Raw genomic sequence first — 15495 nt, 5'->3', positions numbered from 1 at the left:
ATGTACGTCATACGGTCGACTGACATCCCAACTTCTTGACTTCAAGTGGCACCCTCACTTTGAACCCTTCTTGGATTTAATCCCCGATTTATTAAGCAAAAGCTTGTATGTCCATTTCAGGTATGGGTGCTTACCTCTGAGGTCTTTTACTAGTATGTGGTGACCTGCATTGACAGCTGATCTATGCCCTAGCTGTAATTGTACTTTGGAAACTCAAGTACATTTCATGTTCATTAGTCCTGCCTATGGGATAGCTCGGCAAAAGTGGATTCGCCCAGTTTGTAGGAATATGGGCATGAGACATTGCAAAGATGCATTAAGACTGATGATGAGAGATACCCCCACTTTTTTAATCTGTGTGGTCAGCAAGTTCCTTGCTGCCGCATGGCACATACAAATATGCCTCTTAAAAAGCCAAAATGATCTGTCCTTAAGTGATTATAATTCTTAAATGTATTTATACATTGATTTTATACAATAATTTTATGATTACCTTGATCCATCGTTAGTTGCATATAGGATGACAATGAGAGATAGTTTCTTATCATTATATAGGCCATTAGATAGCTTCTGGTGAAGGACGTTAAGGATTTTTAGCATACATGTTTTCTTTTTCCTTTTTATGACTAATTGATCGTTTAATCCTATGTTAATTCTGTATTTATTATGTACTTACTGTTATTTTAGCTGCGATTGTATTGCTTTGATGGTTAAATTTGACTGAATAAAGCTTATGTGTGAGTACCGGTCCCTAAAAATGAGTGCCAGTGGCCCCCCTCTTCAACCGCTGGCTCAAATTAAGCACTGGTTTACCCTCCTTGGGTTTTGAGGTAGGTTACTGCAGACTACACGAAGTGATGAGATAATACATTGTGCACAAACAAAGAGGTCCACACAGACAAGGTTCTCTGACTACTGGGTTGGATCCATTAGCCACCTACTAATAGCAGGTGGTGGAGAGAGATGCAAAGTCACTGCATGCTCATTTTCTTGATCAAGCTATGCTTTAAAATGCACCTCAATATGCTCTAATTTTCAACATTTTCTTACGAGAGAATACTCCAGTACCCCCTGGGAAAGGATGAGCTGGTGTGCTTCGCTCACTAAATCCAATATGGGCCATGCATTTACACCCCACCATTTTTAAATTGCACCAGTCATCACTGTATGGAGGGCAGACACCTATTCTGTAACTCTCGCCTGGCTTATCGCTTAACTATATATAACATATTGAGGCTGAAAAAAACGTTAAGGAAATCCACAGTCCAGTTGCCACTTGAGTGATCGGGAGAATGTACTAAAGAATAACTTTATTGCACCTTAATCACGGTGTGCCATGGCAAACCGCAGCTCTCCCAAGCAATAGTTGGGCCAGTAATTACCGCGTTGGCAGACATTGGTGACCATCCAATTGTGCAGAGAATGCGTACAGTGAAATCTGCAGCATCCATATACAGATAAGTGTTTATTATGACGAAAGTAGTTTTATAACTAGCGTATACATTATCGTAGCAAGCTGCTCTACCTGCCGCTAGATGCACAGGTATTTTTCAACTGATGTATTTATATGTTAGGTGCCGAACTAACGCGGGGTTTGCTGCCTTGAGTTAGATTCTGTGTGCTCTTGCAAAGACTTAAGTAGCCATAGAGTGGAGAGGCGTACTGCTCGTAAACAAGCTGGGATCTATGTCGGACAGAATGTATTATTAAAAGGTGGTGCAGTGCCAATAGTCTTCAATTTTAGCCAAGAACGACGGTGCAGCTGCGTTTCTGCACTATCCTCGCGAGTGGTTTGTGCTCTGTTTATTCGCTATTAGTGGTTCCTGTTTTCTGCCTCTAACGTTCCTCTTATCGGCTTTTGTGTCACTGCCCCCTCTCCCTATGTGCAGCAAATGTGCCCGCCGTGGTGCTCCCCGTTTTATCTAGCTCCTCGTTACCATGTGCTCCTCCCCCAGTCCCGTAAGCTCTCTCCCTTCTCCTTTTGTCAGTGTATTTTTAGGGTCGAGCGCACAAACGCTTCGTCTCTCTTGTAATCTCTCTTTGAGCTTTTAACAACACCCATGTCACGCTTGTTGCTTTCATTGGTTCCTTGGCTTGCCTTTCAAAATCCGCTTGATTTCATTAGTGAAAGGCATGCATACGTCATACCTTTTCTGGTGTTTAGATAAGAGGTTCCATGTTTTCAGCCTGGTTTCTGTACTACTTTATCTTTTCATTTAACATAGCGCGATCGCGCTCATTTTATTTTTTGCTTTTAATTTCAGCGCCATCGTGCTGGGTTTTACATAGCGCGATCATGCTAGTTTTTTTCTTTAAATTTATGTGGCAAGAAAAGTCCGGTTAGGAGTTTACAACGCTAATAGCTCTAACTCGAGCAAATGCGAGACCTATTGCATTGCAAATGCTTGTTTCTTTTCTCACTTAGGAGCATCTTCCATTTTCACTACCAGCTCATGGCGTCTCCTCAAGTTGGAATTGTCCTTCTTACTTTCTAACTTCTCTTTTTTCACAGAATTAATTAGGGGACTAGAGGTAACAGAATTTCAAGAAATAGGCACCACGTCCTCATTTTTGAGAAAATGTTCAATGAATGCCTAAATTCGAATTTTACAAGCTCCAAATTCTTCTTTTTAAATATGTTATGGTCTCCCCTGTCCTGTAAAATCTCATAATATTTTTGACATGCACAATTATGTATTGCTTAAAAATATTAATAATAACATTAAAAAAGAATCATTGCTTTCGAGTAAAGCCCAGCCATGTTTGTTAGCCGAGACCTTCAGTTGCAGAGAGGGACAGCCCCCATTAATAATAGTACATTATTGCTCGGTGTCAATCTGCTCACTAACATATATTTATGACAAACGTAAATGACTGACAGTTAAGATGCGACATATCACACGGATCACCATCAAAAAATCTGGTTGTTTCCGGCAACCACGTTAAACCTTTTTTCATAGGATCATATTGTATCTATGGCCCTCTGCCATCTTTTTACCTATTCCTCTCTCTGGGCCTGTCCTTCTGTATTATCCAAGTCCTGTCCCTCTGACTATCTATACCCCTGTTTTTCTCCCGGCCCCTTCCCGGCTGTCTCTTTATCTCTGTGTGCTGCATGTCTAAATACTTATAAGGTTCCAAAGGCAAGACCTGTTGTCTATGACCGTGCTTGTTTGTTTTTTTGCCTCTCCTGTTCTGTATTGACAAGTAAGCATTTCTTTTTGCTGATGTGAAACAGGAATGCCAAAAAGCACTGGCAAAGCCGTAAAGTCAGATACTGCCATTGAAAACGTTAAACTGAAAGTTTTTCCCAACCATTCTTTATTATAACATGGACCTTTTACCTCTGCAGAGTACAGTGTACTTTATACACAAAAAGTAAAGATCTCACCACCGCTAAAGGGCTTGTTTAAATAGAAAAACGTGCCAAACAAATACATATGTAAATGTAAATATTTTCTATATTATAGCCTATATTTAATCTACCGTTTAGTTTAAATAAACACATTTTGGTGTAAAAAGAGCAACACGCAAGCCATTTTTGCATGATGTGGGTTTTGAGCAATCCATATGATACTACCTTGAACACAATTCATCCTGATTTTGTGAGGTGATACTTAAGAAAACATAGTTATTATTCAATGATGTTTCATTCTTTTTCTGTCATAAATATTCAAGGAACATGTATGTGCATATGCCAGTGTGAGTGTTGCAAGCATTTTATAAATTAACACACTTGTATGCTTTTTTTCAGCATTAACACACTTGTGAAAATCAGTAAAAGTGCTGGAGCCATGCTGAAACCTCACACACCAAAGCTCATCCCTGCCCTTTTAGAGTCACTGAGTGTCTTGGAACCACAGGTCCTTAACTATCTTAGCCTACGAGCTACGGATCAAGAGAAAGTATGTTGATACTAGTTGTCGATCATATTTGTGTAAAGATTTGCATTGAAAGCAAAAAAAAAACAATAATGTTTTGACTGCATTTTCAATTAATGGTCAAGATAAGAACCACCAATGAAATGATTGTAATTACTTTGTCCATATATTTTTCACCTCAGATTCTTAATCTCTTGAAATATCTCAAGTTGTCAGGTGGCACTACTACTAGGATCATGTGAAATTATATCCTCGCACTATGTAGGCCTGAGGCCAGTAATGCTATGTGTTAGAATGGTCCTAGTGTAAATTTGTTACCTCAATTTGTTTATGTTGGGGCAATTGTGCTAACCCATTTTAAATTTTTGACGTCAGATTGGAGAATAACGACTGGATGCAGTTTACTGCACCTGATTCTCATTTAATTTTACCATTACAGACCTCTTTTCCTTTCACAATCTCCTTCAGTTTATACCTGATGGAAGTTGTGTCGTTCATAACAGATGTAAACTTAACTTTGAATGAAGGGCATACTGTTTTTATTTAACACACCATATGTAAGAAATCCAGTTGTGATCTTGCTAGCATTCTAACCATATGGTTTACATCGCATTATTTTAAGTTGTTTTTATCAGGTTTTCTTTTACATCACCCAATTTCAGGAGCTGTAAAAAGTATGGTTGTCGCATGTTGTTGACTGACCCCAGGATTGTAAATGTGGTTGTTTGTTATTGAGAAACCAAACACAAATGACCCTCTACACCTTTGATGCTTTCTGTCACTCACTGCCAAGTGAAAGACACCAAAAGTCGTCATTACATCATCCACCCTAAATAGGGCATGCAGTGTGTTTGTCTTTCCTCTAACGACCCCTACGCTGTCAGTTGGTTGAGCCTACACAAGCTCCTTTGAAGGAAATCTGCTGGTTTGTGTGTCTTTAAATGAGGCGGGTGGACCAATAATTTGACAGACAGGGTAATCCGGTGAGTTTTTGATGTAGTGTTCCATTTGCTAATGTCTAAATCAGACCCTGTGTCATGCACATGCATGTCCCAGACAACAGCTGGCATTCATTGACAGCATGAGCCGTTTAATGAGGTAAGGCAAAGTCTCACAACCTCTGCCTTCTACCTGTATTCTGCCAAACCGTTTTGCTTCTGCAGTGTGACAGTCAAGGGTGAGAGGTATTAACTGGGAAGGGCCCCCCTCTGCCCCTTCCCTTGACTCTCACTGTAATTGCATAACATGGTTTCTGTGACATTCCCTACGTGTCAATATTCTTAAGTTCACTGAAAATCACCTTACAGCCCAGCATGTAAAATTGTCAGATAACTTTAACTTGTGACTGTATTATTTTGTACAAATCTAAATACTGCTCTAGCTTTAAAACATATAATTTTCATGTTTCTACTAGAACGCAATGGATAACGCGAGGCTCAGTGCTGCTAAATCATCACCCATGATGGAAACGATCAATATGGTAGGTACCCGTGATTCATGCTGTTTTTAGATGTACTATGAGCCAGATCACACTCCTTGACCATATTAATGTAAACTCTATTTCTTGGTCACCACCTTTAATGGCTACCTGCTCATTTGGCTCACTTGTTTGACTTGTCAGCATTAGTGAAACAACATATGCATACATTCTTATTGAGGTTGTGAGGAGTTGTACTGCCAAGATGTCATAGGGAATAATGCAAACAAAGGAAATAGGCTCTTCCTGCTCCCCATTTGTATAGATCTCCCCCACTTACCACTTCGGCTTCACTGCTACTGCTTGTAACCACTGTCATTATCACTGTGACGAACAGTAAGCACTGAGAATTTTATACATTGCATTCTGTTATGTTTGTATTGCATGTTGTGTGCTTAATTTGGACCTGCTTGATTTCCTCTTAACTCATTTATTTTACAATTTAACTTTACTATTACACAACTTACATTCATCATCAGTTTTGTGCTCAATAGGGCCTATGAATACCCACAAACTCTGTTCTCAGTGGGATTTCCCCTGACTTGGATTTTGTCCAGTTTCACAATTCTATTGAATCTATCACTATTAAAATATAAAATGACGTAAAATATGTTTTAACTTTCAGTAAGATTGCAGTGTTAAAATGTTCACTATGGTATTTGTAGCGCAGAAGTACAAGTTATTTACCTTTGGAAATGCCTTATCTGGTAGAGCATGGTACCTTAGAATTCTCCCCAGGCTGCACTGAAAACTTTGAGTCGTATCTTTGTATGGCAGTAGGTAGTATCTTTCAGCTCTAGGTGCAGAGACACCCACATTGCAGCCTGACATGGCAAGGACTGGGACTTCACGGGGTAGCTTTGGTCACAGCCTTGGCTCTAGTAGAATGAGCACACAAGACCCCAGGGGGTTGCTTCTTGGCTAATGTGTAACAAATATGAATTCAGAGCACTATCCATCATGGCATGGTCTGTTTCTGCATATCCTTCCCTTTCTTTGCCTTAATTAACCCAATGAGCAGTTGATAGTCCACTTGGAACTCTCTGGTACTCTCAGCGTAGTACGACTACGCTGTTTTTGGGTCCAGTCGGTGGAGTCTCTTCTATTTTCTGGAAAGTTAAAGGGGAGCAAGGAAAGTAGGCACGATGATGGTCTGGCCCACATGAAAACATTTCACCACTTTCAGGAGGAAAGAGGCACATGTCATATGCACCAGGTTGTCTGGATAGAAAGATGTATAAGTAGGGTGCATAGAAAATGGCTGCAGTTAACTAATTCTCCTGGCCGATGTAATGGCAATTAGTAAAGCAGTTTTTAAGGCTAATAACCGAAGAATTTCTTGACTCCTATCCATATCCAGCTGTAGAAAAAGTAACTGTGAGGTAGAACCTGTTGAACTATAGGCTTCAGTGGTGACAAAGGATTTACTCCTTTAGGCATTACCCAAAATTAAATCTTGAAAATAGTTCTTGAACTTTTCAAAGCCCAAAATTAGATGGTGAGATTCTGCATAAAATGTGAATCTGCAAGAGAAATGATCTGATAACCAATCGTTTGATGTATGGTTTGTCGTAAAATAAATTTATAATAGAAATCATGGGCCCCTCATGTATGTGCTTTCGCATTAATTTCAAAGCATGAGCCCCAAATAAACGCTTTTGTCCAAACATGGCATAACACTATTCCATGTGTAATGATTTTGCACTTGCAGATAGATATAAACTGAGTGCGCTTCTTAAACCAACGCCAGGAGGCAGTGATAGGTTGCGTGCTTTGCCAATTTCATTTTATTATTTAAACACAATAGTACAGGGAGAAATGTTTTATTTCTGAACCCTGCACAATTTTATGTACACTGCACACATGGATCTCAACCAGTTTTTGGATGCATGTTTTTATTTATTTGAAAGATAAATGATAAAGGTAACCTATGCAACTCATTTGGCAGTGGTTTTACTTATTTATGATCAGATAGTTATATCATCTCTTCCTCCTCCATGTGCAAGCTTTCTTGGAGCCATAAATTTAATCTCCAATAAACTCAATCTTTATCTTCTCACCATCTACCACTGCACTGGTATGTTCTCTTTCACATGTGCATTTTATGACTGCCATTCTCCTCATCTGTTTGAAGATTCTCAGCCTGGCAGAGTGCAACATTGAAATTTTTACCCAGGACATAGCCTGAAGTCACTGTATATTCGAAAATAGTTGCAACTCATAATTCACTGTGTATCAGCCGTTTCATTACAATCGTTTGCTGCCATTGAAGTATACTTTGTGGTTCTGCCTACAGGCAGCAGTCATCATTTTTGCAGTTCCTAGCAAATGGCTCAAGAACAGTCTCTCACATCTATACACCCAGTCTACTTTTCTAATTGATACCAGCTTCTGCATCTTCCATAACTTTACTTTCTCCTGCAACCAGACTGTATTCCCGAATTTTTGTAACAATGTCTAGTCCCTGGTGCCATCTGTTGTTGTCACCGGTATCTGATGACTGCACCAGAATCTTATTGGTGAGATATATTGTGCTTGAGCACTGGTGACTTCATTTCTCTTTTCCCTGAAGCAACAGACATGAGATGCAGAGCTGCAGAGGCTTCATCACTTATTTGATGATGATAACATCATGTTTTCTGTTGTGTTGGGTTGTGTCTCCTCCTAAGCCTTTGTGTTTTTACACCTTGTTTGATATTTATAACCTGCACTACAAATGCCTGTGGTGTCTAGGGAATTCACCTGGGGCCACTTTTGAAGGTTGTGCCTACAGTTGCACACCAACTCCAGAAGTTAAAGAAAAGCCACACAGGTGCTCAAAATCCTGAGGGGGAGGGGGCATCCTATGCGAGTTTTAAAGCCTCTCTATTACCTTCCTGACAACGAGCTCTTAGATGCTGCAGGAGGAGTGTGTTGCTTCAGTGGAATATGGCCTTTACACAGGTTTTGTTGGCTGTTTTTACCAATTAACACGGTTGTGCCTTGTTCTACTGTCACAGTGCCCCTAAGCTTCTGCCTCTACTACCGATTGGCTCAGCACCAGTATCTCAAGTTACCTTGATTTCAGCACCCCCTTTGCCTTCAACGCGAGCCCCATGCTGTTTCCAAAACCACTATCTTCTCTGCCTCCTGCAGCTTGGTCTTTTGTCTCCACTCACATGGAACTGGCCATGAATTTCTTCACAACTAATTTTGGACACTGCAAAGATTATGGCTGAAAATCTTTTTAAAGATAAACAATTTCCTGTCTTGGTAGCCATCAGCAAACAAGAGTTGTTCCACTGATTGTGTGATCAATTCGGACCACAGTCGGATGTGATGCAGTGGACGTGTCCACTAGCCTTTAGTGTATTGATGATGATGCCTGAAAGAAGCAACTACTTATTAGGGCCTATAGTCTTTCTAGTACAGTGTTGTTGGAAGACTTCCAGAATGCAAGTGACCTAGATAACTCTGGATGTTGAATGTCTGACTCTGGAAGTTTTGCTCTTTTACCGATCAAATGACATTTGTGTATTATTTGTCACATAAGGTTTGGTTTTTCTACTGTTGTGACATGGTGAGGGCTAGATGACGGTCACATCCTTAGATAAATCTTAATACATAAATTATAAAATCTTAAGAGGGTGTAATTTATTCCCGCAACACTGCAGTTTTTTTTTTTTTACTCATGACGTTTCACTCGGTAGTAGGATGTGTGCTTTTGCTTACTCACTGTACCAAGCCCCACTTTGCTGTCAAACGCACACCAAGGAACTGGACACAAATCCTTAAAATATAATTGAATGGACTAACTTGCTTAGGCAACTTGCTGTCCTGTCACAGGAAGCAGCATCAGAACCAAAGGCATCTGGCACCTGGGATTATTCTAAATGTGAGGTCTGTGCAGCTGGACAAAGTATCCATTGACAGATCCCCCTGTGTATCTACTGACCATGTGCCCAAATACTGTGAACATTCCCCACTGGAATTTCCCCCAGTCAAAAATATTCCCTGGTCTCTGGAGGGCGGATCCCTCCTCACACCCGTGGAATCCTACTCATGTATGATAATACCACACTGAGATGACTTAAAAGAACACAGATTTTGGTGAGGCCCTGGGAGGGATATGTTCCTGTGTGATGAAGGCTGAAGAAAGCTACTGTGTTTTGGGAAAATACATTTTACAAATCTGTTAAATGTCTTGTTCTGTGCCTTATCCGGGCAAGCCAGTCGGGGAGAGGATAGTCTGGGACCCAACTTTTAAAACCTTAGAATATGTAGGTGTTAAGAGTATGTTTACGGTACTTTTCCATGCAACCCAGGGGTGATATCTGTGACACAAATCTGGCATTTTGTGTGCAGGTGCTTTTGAAAATTCCAAAATGCACCATACCCAGTTTAACACATATAAAGGCACTGAACTCACAGAAAACCCAAACGAATCTGGTACCCACACACTCAGGACACCCATAGGAACAAAGCTTTGGGTCAAGTCCTGGCAGGGATATGTTCCTGTGTAAGGGAGACTGTGGAATTGTCTTGATTTGGCCAAACGTTGCCAAATATCTGACAAACATTATCTTCAGTGTTCTGTGTGTGCATGCACCAAAAGATTACTTATGCCACTTAGAATTAGAAAATATATATTTTTTTTATGATTTCCATGCAGTCCTGAGTTTGAAATCTGTAATTACATGAACAGTGCACCATAAACAGTGTTTTTGCCTCAATTTCATGAGCTCTGCTAATAGTGCATAATCGAGTATGCAGACAGCATTCCTTAAGAAAACATTCACATATTGGGAATTGCCAGACTCCACACATTTAGGACATTTCCTTTATTAACATCCTGGGATTTGTTTGTCCATTTTCAGCAGCACAACATTGTTGAGCAAATTTTTAAAAGTCAGATATTGAAGCATGTTTTGCATCAACACATATTCCTAAATGGGCTGGGGGAGGGGGGACGACGACTAGTTTTGATGGCATATGTGGCTGTAGATACACATACTTTTCATAACTTCGCCATCTCGTGTTGGGTTCGGAGTAGTAGAACTTGTTTTTGTTCAAAGAAAGTTTTCAAGTCAGGGAATAGAGTGACCCCGTCTCTCGGCAATACTGCGCATGGGCATCGAGTCCTTTGTTAGATTGTTTTTCTCTGCCTTTGGATGTGTGTTCCTCTTGCTCTGAATTCTCGGTTCCAAACAGCCTAAACCGGGATTCTTTCCGTCTTTCTATTGTCGTTGGTATTGTTTCCTGAACATGTATTCCTTAATATTCAGCTCTCGGTTCCTTTTTCTACACTGTAAATCAATTTTTTTTTAAACCTTTCCAAACAGAAAGGCCCTGTCGGGCCCTACTTGGGTCTACCTCTTCCATGCGGTATCGCACAATGCAGCCCTGATGGAACATACTCCATTCCTGTTTTGCTCTTGATGCCATTCGAAGTTTCCACACAGCGATCAACACCAGGGGGGTAATTTGTTTCTTTCACCAGACCTGCGAAGCGTGCCATTCTTTTCGGTTGAAGAAGACGCTTAGAGACCGAAGGGCTCGTCGAATGGAAATGGCATCTCAACAGACAGAAGATACACTGGACATCTTCGGAGACGAGCACGCAGAAGATGTGGAACAAGAGGGGGTCTTCTCTGTTCAAGATTCGGACTCTGATGTGCAGTCGGACATCGAGAGTTAATGTGTACAACCAGCACAAACTGTAAGTAAAAAGCCCCTTTCCCATCGGATAAGACAAGAGGTCACCGGTCTGCCACTGCCCTCCAGCCATGGTCTGAGCCGAGAAACTTACTTGAATGCCCCGCATACCAGCTCAACACTGGAAAAAGCCAATGACAAGTCTTCGGCATCACCCTCCAATAGCTCCATTTCGGCACCGACAAAATTGTACGTTGCTTCGGTACCGAAAAAGAAACACCAAGCAGTTACAATTTCGGCACCAAAAAGTTTCCATCGGAAAAAAGCTTCAGAACCGAAAAAAAAACAAAAGGCTCTAAGTCAGTGGTTCCCAACCTGTGGTCCGGGGACCCGTGGGGGTCCGCGAAGCCTTCTCAGGGGGTCCACGAGAGAGCCTAGAAAATAAAAAAATATTGAAAATTAGGTCCCCAGGTTCCAGTAATGACTCAAGCGGGGGTCCCCGGATTCCAATGATGATTCAGTGGGGGTCCCTGGGTTCCATTAATGTTAAAGTGGGGGTCCACAGAAATCAAAAGGTTGGGAACCACTGCTCTAAAGTGACTCTGGGCTGTAACATCTCCTACACCACAGGTGGAACCAATAGTTATGAATGCTAGACACCACCGATTTCAAATTCAGCAAGGAACAGGGCGGATTATAACATCACCTTTGCCACCTCTAAAGAGGAAACTAACTTTTGAAGAAAGTCTTTATTCCTCTTAACCTCCGAAGAAGACTATCAAAGAAAAGACTTATTTTCATACTTACACATCTCCACCTTTACCTACGTCTCCACAACATACTCCACCAACATCTCCCACTCATTTAGGGTTCACACCACCTAGTTTACTACTTGGTGGGTTGCAGGATATAGGGGATGCATTAGAAGAGCAAGACCCATGGGATGAGTACGATCCAGATCCTATTACACCAAATGATCCGGATCTTTACCCAGCTAGACCCTCACCACCTGAGGATTCTACATCATACCAACAAGAGCAGCGGCATATCACGATGTATAAATGTACACTGATCCAATAGAGGCAGATTTCTTATTTGACACCCTTGGTGCAACACATATTGAAAGTCAATTTCTTCCAGTGATCCCAGGAATGATCAGACACGCAGAAGAAATATTTAAAGGCCTGTTAGAGCGAGGGTTATCACTCCTAGAGTTGATAAAAAGCACAAAGCTGCACCCACAGAACCCTATATATAAAGGCACAAATTCCTCCAGACTCAGTTGTGGCATCTACTGCAAGAAAAAGAGTGAATAGCCAGTCAATAGGAGACACACCTCTTCATGCCAAGGAAAGTAAGAAATTAGATGCTGCGGAGAAGAGAGTAACAACTCAAGCAGCCAATCATTGGTGAGTCGCTAATACTGAAGCTTTACATTACAGATATGACAGAGCTCACTGGGATCCTATGGATGAACTTTTACAATACCCACCAGAAGAACATCGTAGAAGAGGGGTAAAGATTGTAAATGAGGGACAAACAATATCTGACAACTCCATTACATTTGCATTTAATGCTGCTGATATAGCAGCACGTAGTATTAATACTAGTGTCATCATAAGACGTCATGCATGGCTTAGATGTTCAGGCTTTAAACAAGAAGTACAACAGGCAGTTTTAAATCTACCCTTCGATAAGGAGCACTTATTTGGTCCACAAGTGGATACCACACTTGAAAAATTAACGACCATCAAACTGCCAGAGCCATGGGAGCTTTGCAAGCCAGCACACATAGGAGTAATTTTCCTTGTGCAGGGTTTAGTAGAGGATTTAGGTCATCAGTCCAAGAACAAGCCACAAGTCAAACTAAAACCACCAGTTAATACACCAGAGGTTATTTTAGTGGATTACATAGAGGAAACCATAATAAAGGAAGAGGAAATCCATCTACATCTAGAGGTTCCTCATCAGTCACTAAACAACGACTTAAGAAACACAATACTAAATCACATCACTCCTGTAGGGGGAAGATTACAACTCTTTTACCCTCAGTGGACTAAAATTACCACAGATCAATGGGTACTTCAAATTATCTAAAATGGTTATTTTCTGGAACTCATTTCCACTCCACCAAATATACCCCCTCGTACACACAAACTCTTACAAGATCATCTAACCTTTCTCAAAGAGGAAGTCAATTCCGTTCTTCTAAAAGAGGCTATAGAACCAATACCATTGCTATACCAAGGAAAATGAGTTAACTCCCAGTATTTTCTAATTCCCAGAAAAGATGGGACTCTCAGACCAAAATTAAATCAGTACATCCTACCAGAACATTTTCAGCTGGTCACTCTTCAGGATGTTATTTCTCTATTACAAATAGGAGACTTCTTGACAGCCCTAGATTTAAAGGATGCTTACTTTCACATTCCCATTCATCCTGCACACTGCAAATACCTAGGATTTGTTGTAGCAGGAAAACATTACCAATTCAAAGTGTTACCCTTTGGAGTGACAACTGCTGCCAGAGTATTCACAAAATGCCTTGCAGTGGTTGCAGCACATCTCAGAAGAAAACAAATTCATGTTTTCCCTTTTCTGGATGATTGGCTCATCAAAGCCAATTCATTCCTTCAGTGTCAAAAAGATACTCAAACTACAATACGTCTCCTACATTCTCCAGGATTCACCATAAACTACGTCAAATCCCATCTTCAACCTCTGCAAACACAACCATTCCTAGGAGCTATCCTCGATACACAATTTGGAATAACATTTCCCAACCAAACAGGATCCAGGCTTTTCAAACATCAATTCTAACATTAAAACAGAACCAAACATACACAGTAAGAACTGTTATGAAACTGTTAGGCATGATGGCATCTTGTATTGCCATAATGCCTCATGTCATACTTCATATGCATTGTCTTCAACAGTGTCTCTCTTGTCAGTGGTCTCAGGCACAGGGTCAGATGGAAGATCTAGTGTAGTTGGACCTCCAGACTTCTCTCTCTACATTGGTGGAGTACCACAAACCTTATAAAGGGGCGGTTCATTGTAGACCCTGTGTAGGAAAATTACACTGTTGGCATGGTTACCCCCTAACGTTTTGCCTTTTGTTGATGCTAGTTATGATTGAAAGTGTGCTAATACCCCTGGTACCAAGGGCCCTGTGGCCAGGGAAGGTCTCTAAGGTCTGCAGCATGTATTATGCCACCCTGGGAACCCCTCACTCAGCACATGCACACTGCCTCACAGCTTGTGTGTGCTGGCTGGGAGAAAATGACTAACTCGACATGCCACTCCCCTCAGAGTGCCATGCCCACAACCCACTGCCTGTGGCTAGGTAAGCCACTATCTAGCAGGCCTTACAGCCCTAAGGCAGGGTGCACTATACCACAGGTGAGGGTTTAGCTGCATGAGCACTATGCCTCTTCAGTGTCTAAGTCAATTATTAGACATTGTAAGTGCAGGGTAGCCATAAAGAGTATATGGTCTGGGAGTTTGTCAAACACAAACTCCACAGTTCCATTATGGCTACACTGAAAACTGGGAAGTTTGGTATCAAACTTCTCAGCACAACAAATCCACACTGATGCCAGTGAGAGATTTATTAAGAATTGCACCCAGAGGGCATCTTAGAGATGCCCCCTGTATACCAGCCCAACTGCCAGTGCTAGGCTGACCAGTTTCTGCCAGCCTGCCATATCCAGACAGGTTTCGGGCCACTTGGGGCGAGTGCCTTTGTGCACTCTGTGGCCAGGAACCAAGCCTGTACTGGGTTGAGGTGCTTCACACCTCCCCGTGCAGGAACTGTAACACCTGACAGTGAGCCTCAAAGGCTCTAGCCTGGTGTTGCAGCACCCCAGGGCTCTCCAGCTAGTGGAGATGCCGCTGCCCCCCCCCCCTTTCCCCCCCCACCCCCTGGACACAGCCCCCACTTTTGGCTGCAAGTCCATAGGAGATAATGAGAAAAACAAGGAGTCACCCTCCAGCCAGAACAGCCCCTAAGGTGTCCTGAGCTGAGTTGACCCCTGCCTTAGAAAATCCTCCATCTTGCTTTGGAGTATTTCCCCCCAATAGGATTAGGGATGAGCCTCCCACCCCACAGGGAGGAGGCAAATAGAGGGTGTAGGCATCCTCAACCACAGCCCTAAACACCCCCCTAAATTGAGTATTTAGGGGTGACTCTGAACCCAGGGAAAGAGATTCCTGATGACCTGAACCAAGGACTGCTGACCTGAAAGCCCCACAGAGACGACGGAGACAACAACTGACTTGGCCCCAGCCCTGTTGGTCTGTCTCCAGACTCAAAGATCCTGCAACAGCGACTCATTCAGCGGAACCAGCGACCTCTGCCCACTCGGAGGACTGTCCTGCGACCCTAAGGACCAAGAAACTCCCGTGGACAGTGGCTTTGTCTAATCTACAGAGAAGAAACCATCTTTAAAGGGACTCCAGCCTCACTCCAGAAGCGTAATTCCCCAACACTCTGCACCCGAC

General features: G+C 41.9%; 1 protein-coding gene across 2 annotated transcripts in view; it reads left to right on the top strand.

The window, feature by feature from the left end:
* The window catches only part of ECPAS (Ecm29 proteasome adaptor and scaffold), a 790558-nt gene that overhangs the window by 536790 nt on the left and 238273 nt on the right, over window positions 1-15495 (top strand). For both annotated transcript variants that reach the window (XM_069240017.1, XM_069240008.1), the window contains exons 35-36: window positions 3755-3905; window positions 5296-5361. In XM_069240017.1, the coding sequence (XP_069096118.1) occupies window positions 3755-3905; window positions 5296-5361 (217 nt within the window). The remainder of the gene's footprint in view (window positions 1-3754; window positions 3906-5295; window positions 5362-15495) is intronic.

Source organism: Pleurodeles waltl, chromosome 1_2, assembly GCF_031143425.1.
Source record: "Pleurodeles waltl isolate 20211129_DDA chromosome 1_2, aPleWal1.hap1.20221129, whole genome shotgun sequence".
Lineage (NCBI taxonomy): Eukaryota > Metazoa > Chordata > Amphibia > Caudata > Salamandridae > Pleurodeles > Pleurodeles waltl.
This window is presented reverse-complemented; position numbering and strand designations above follow the sequence as displayed.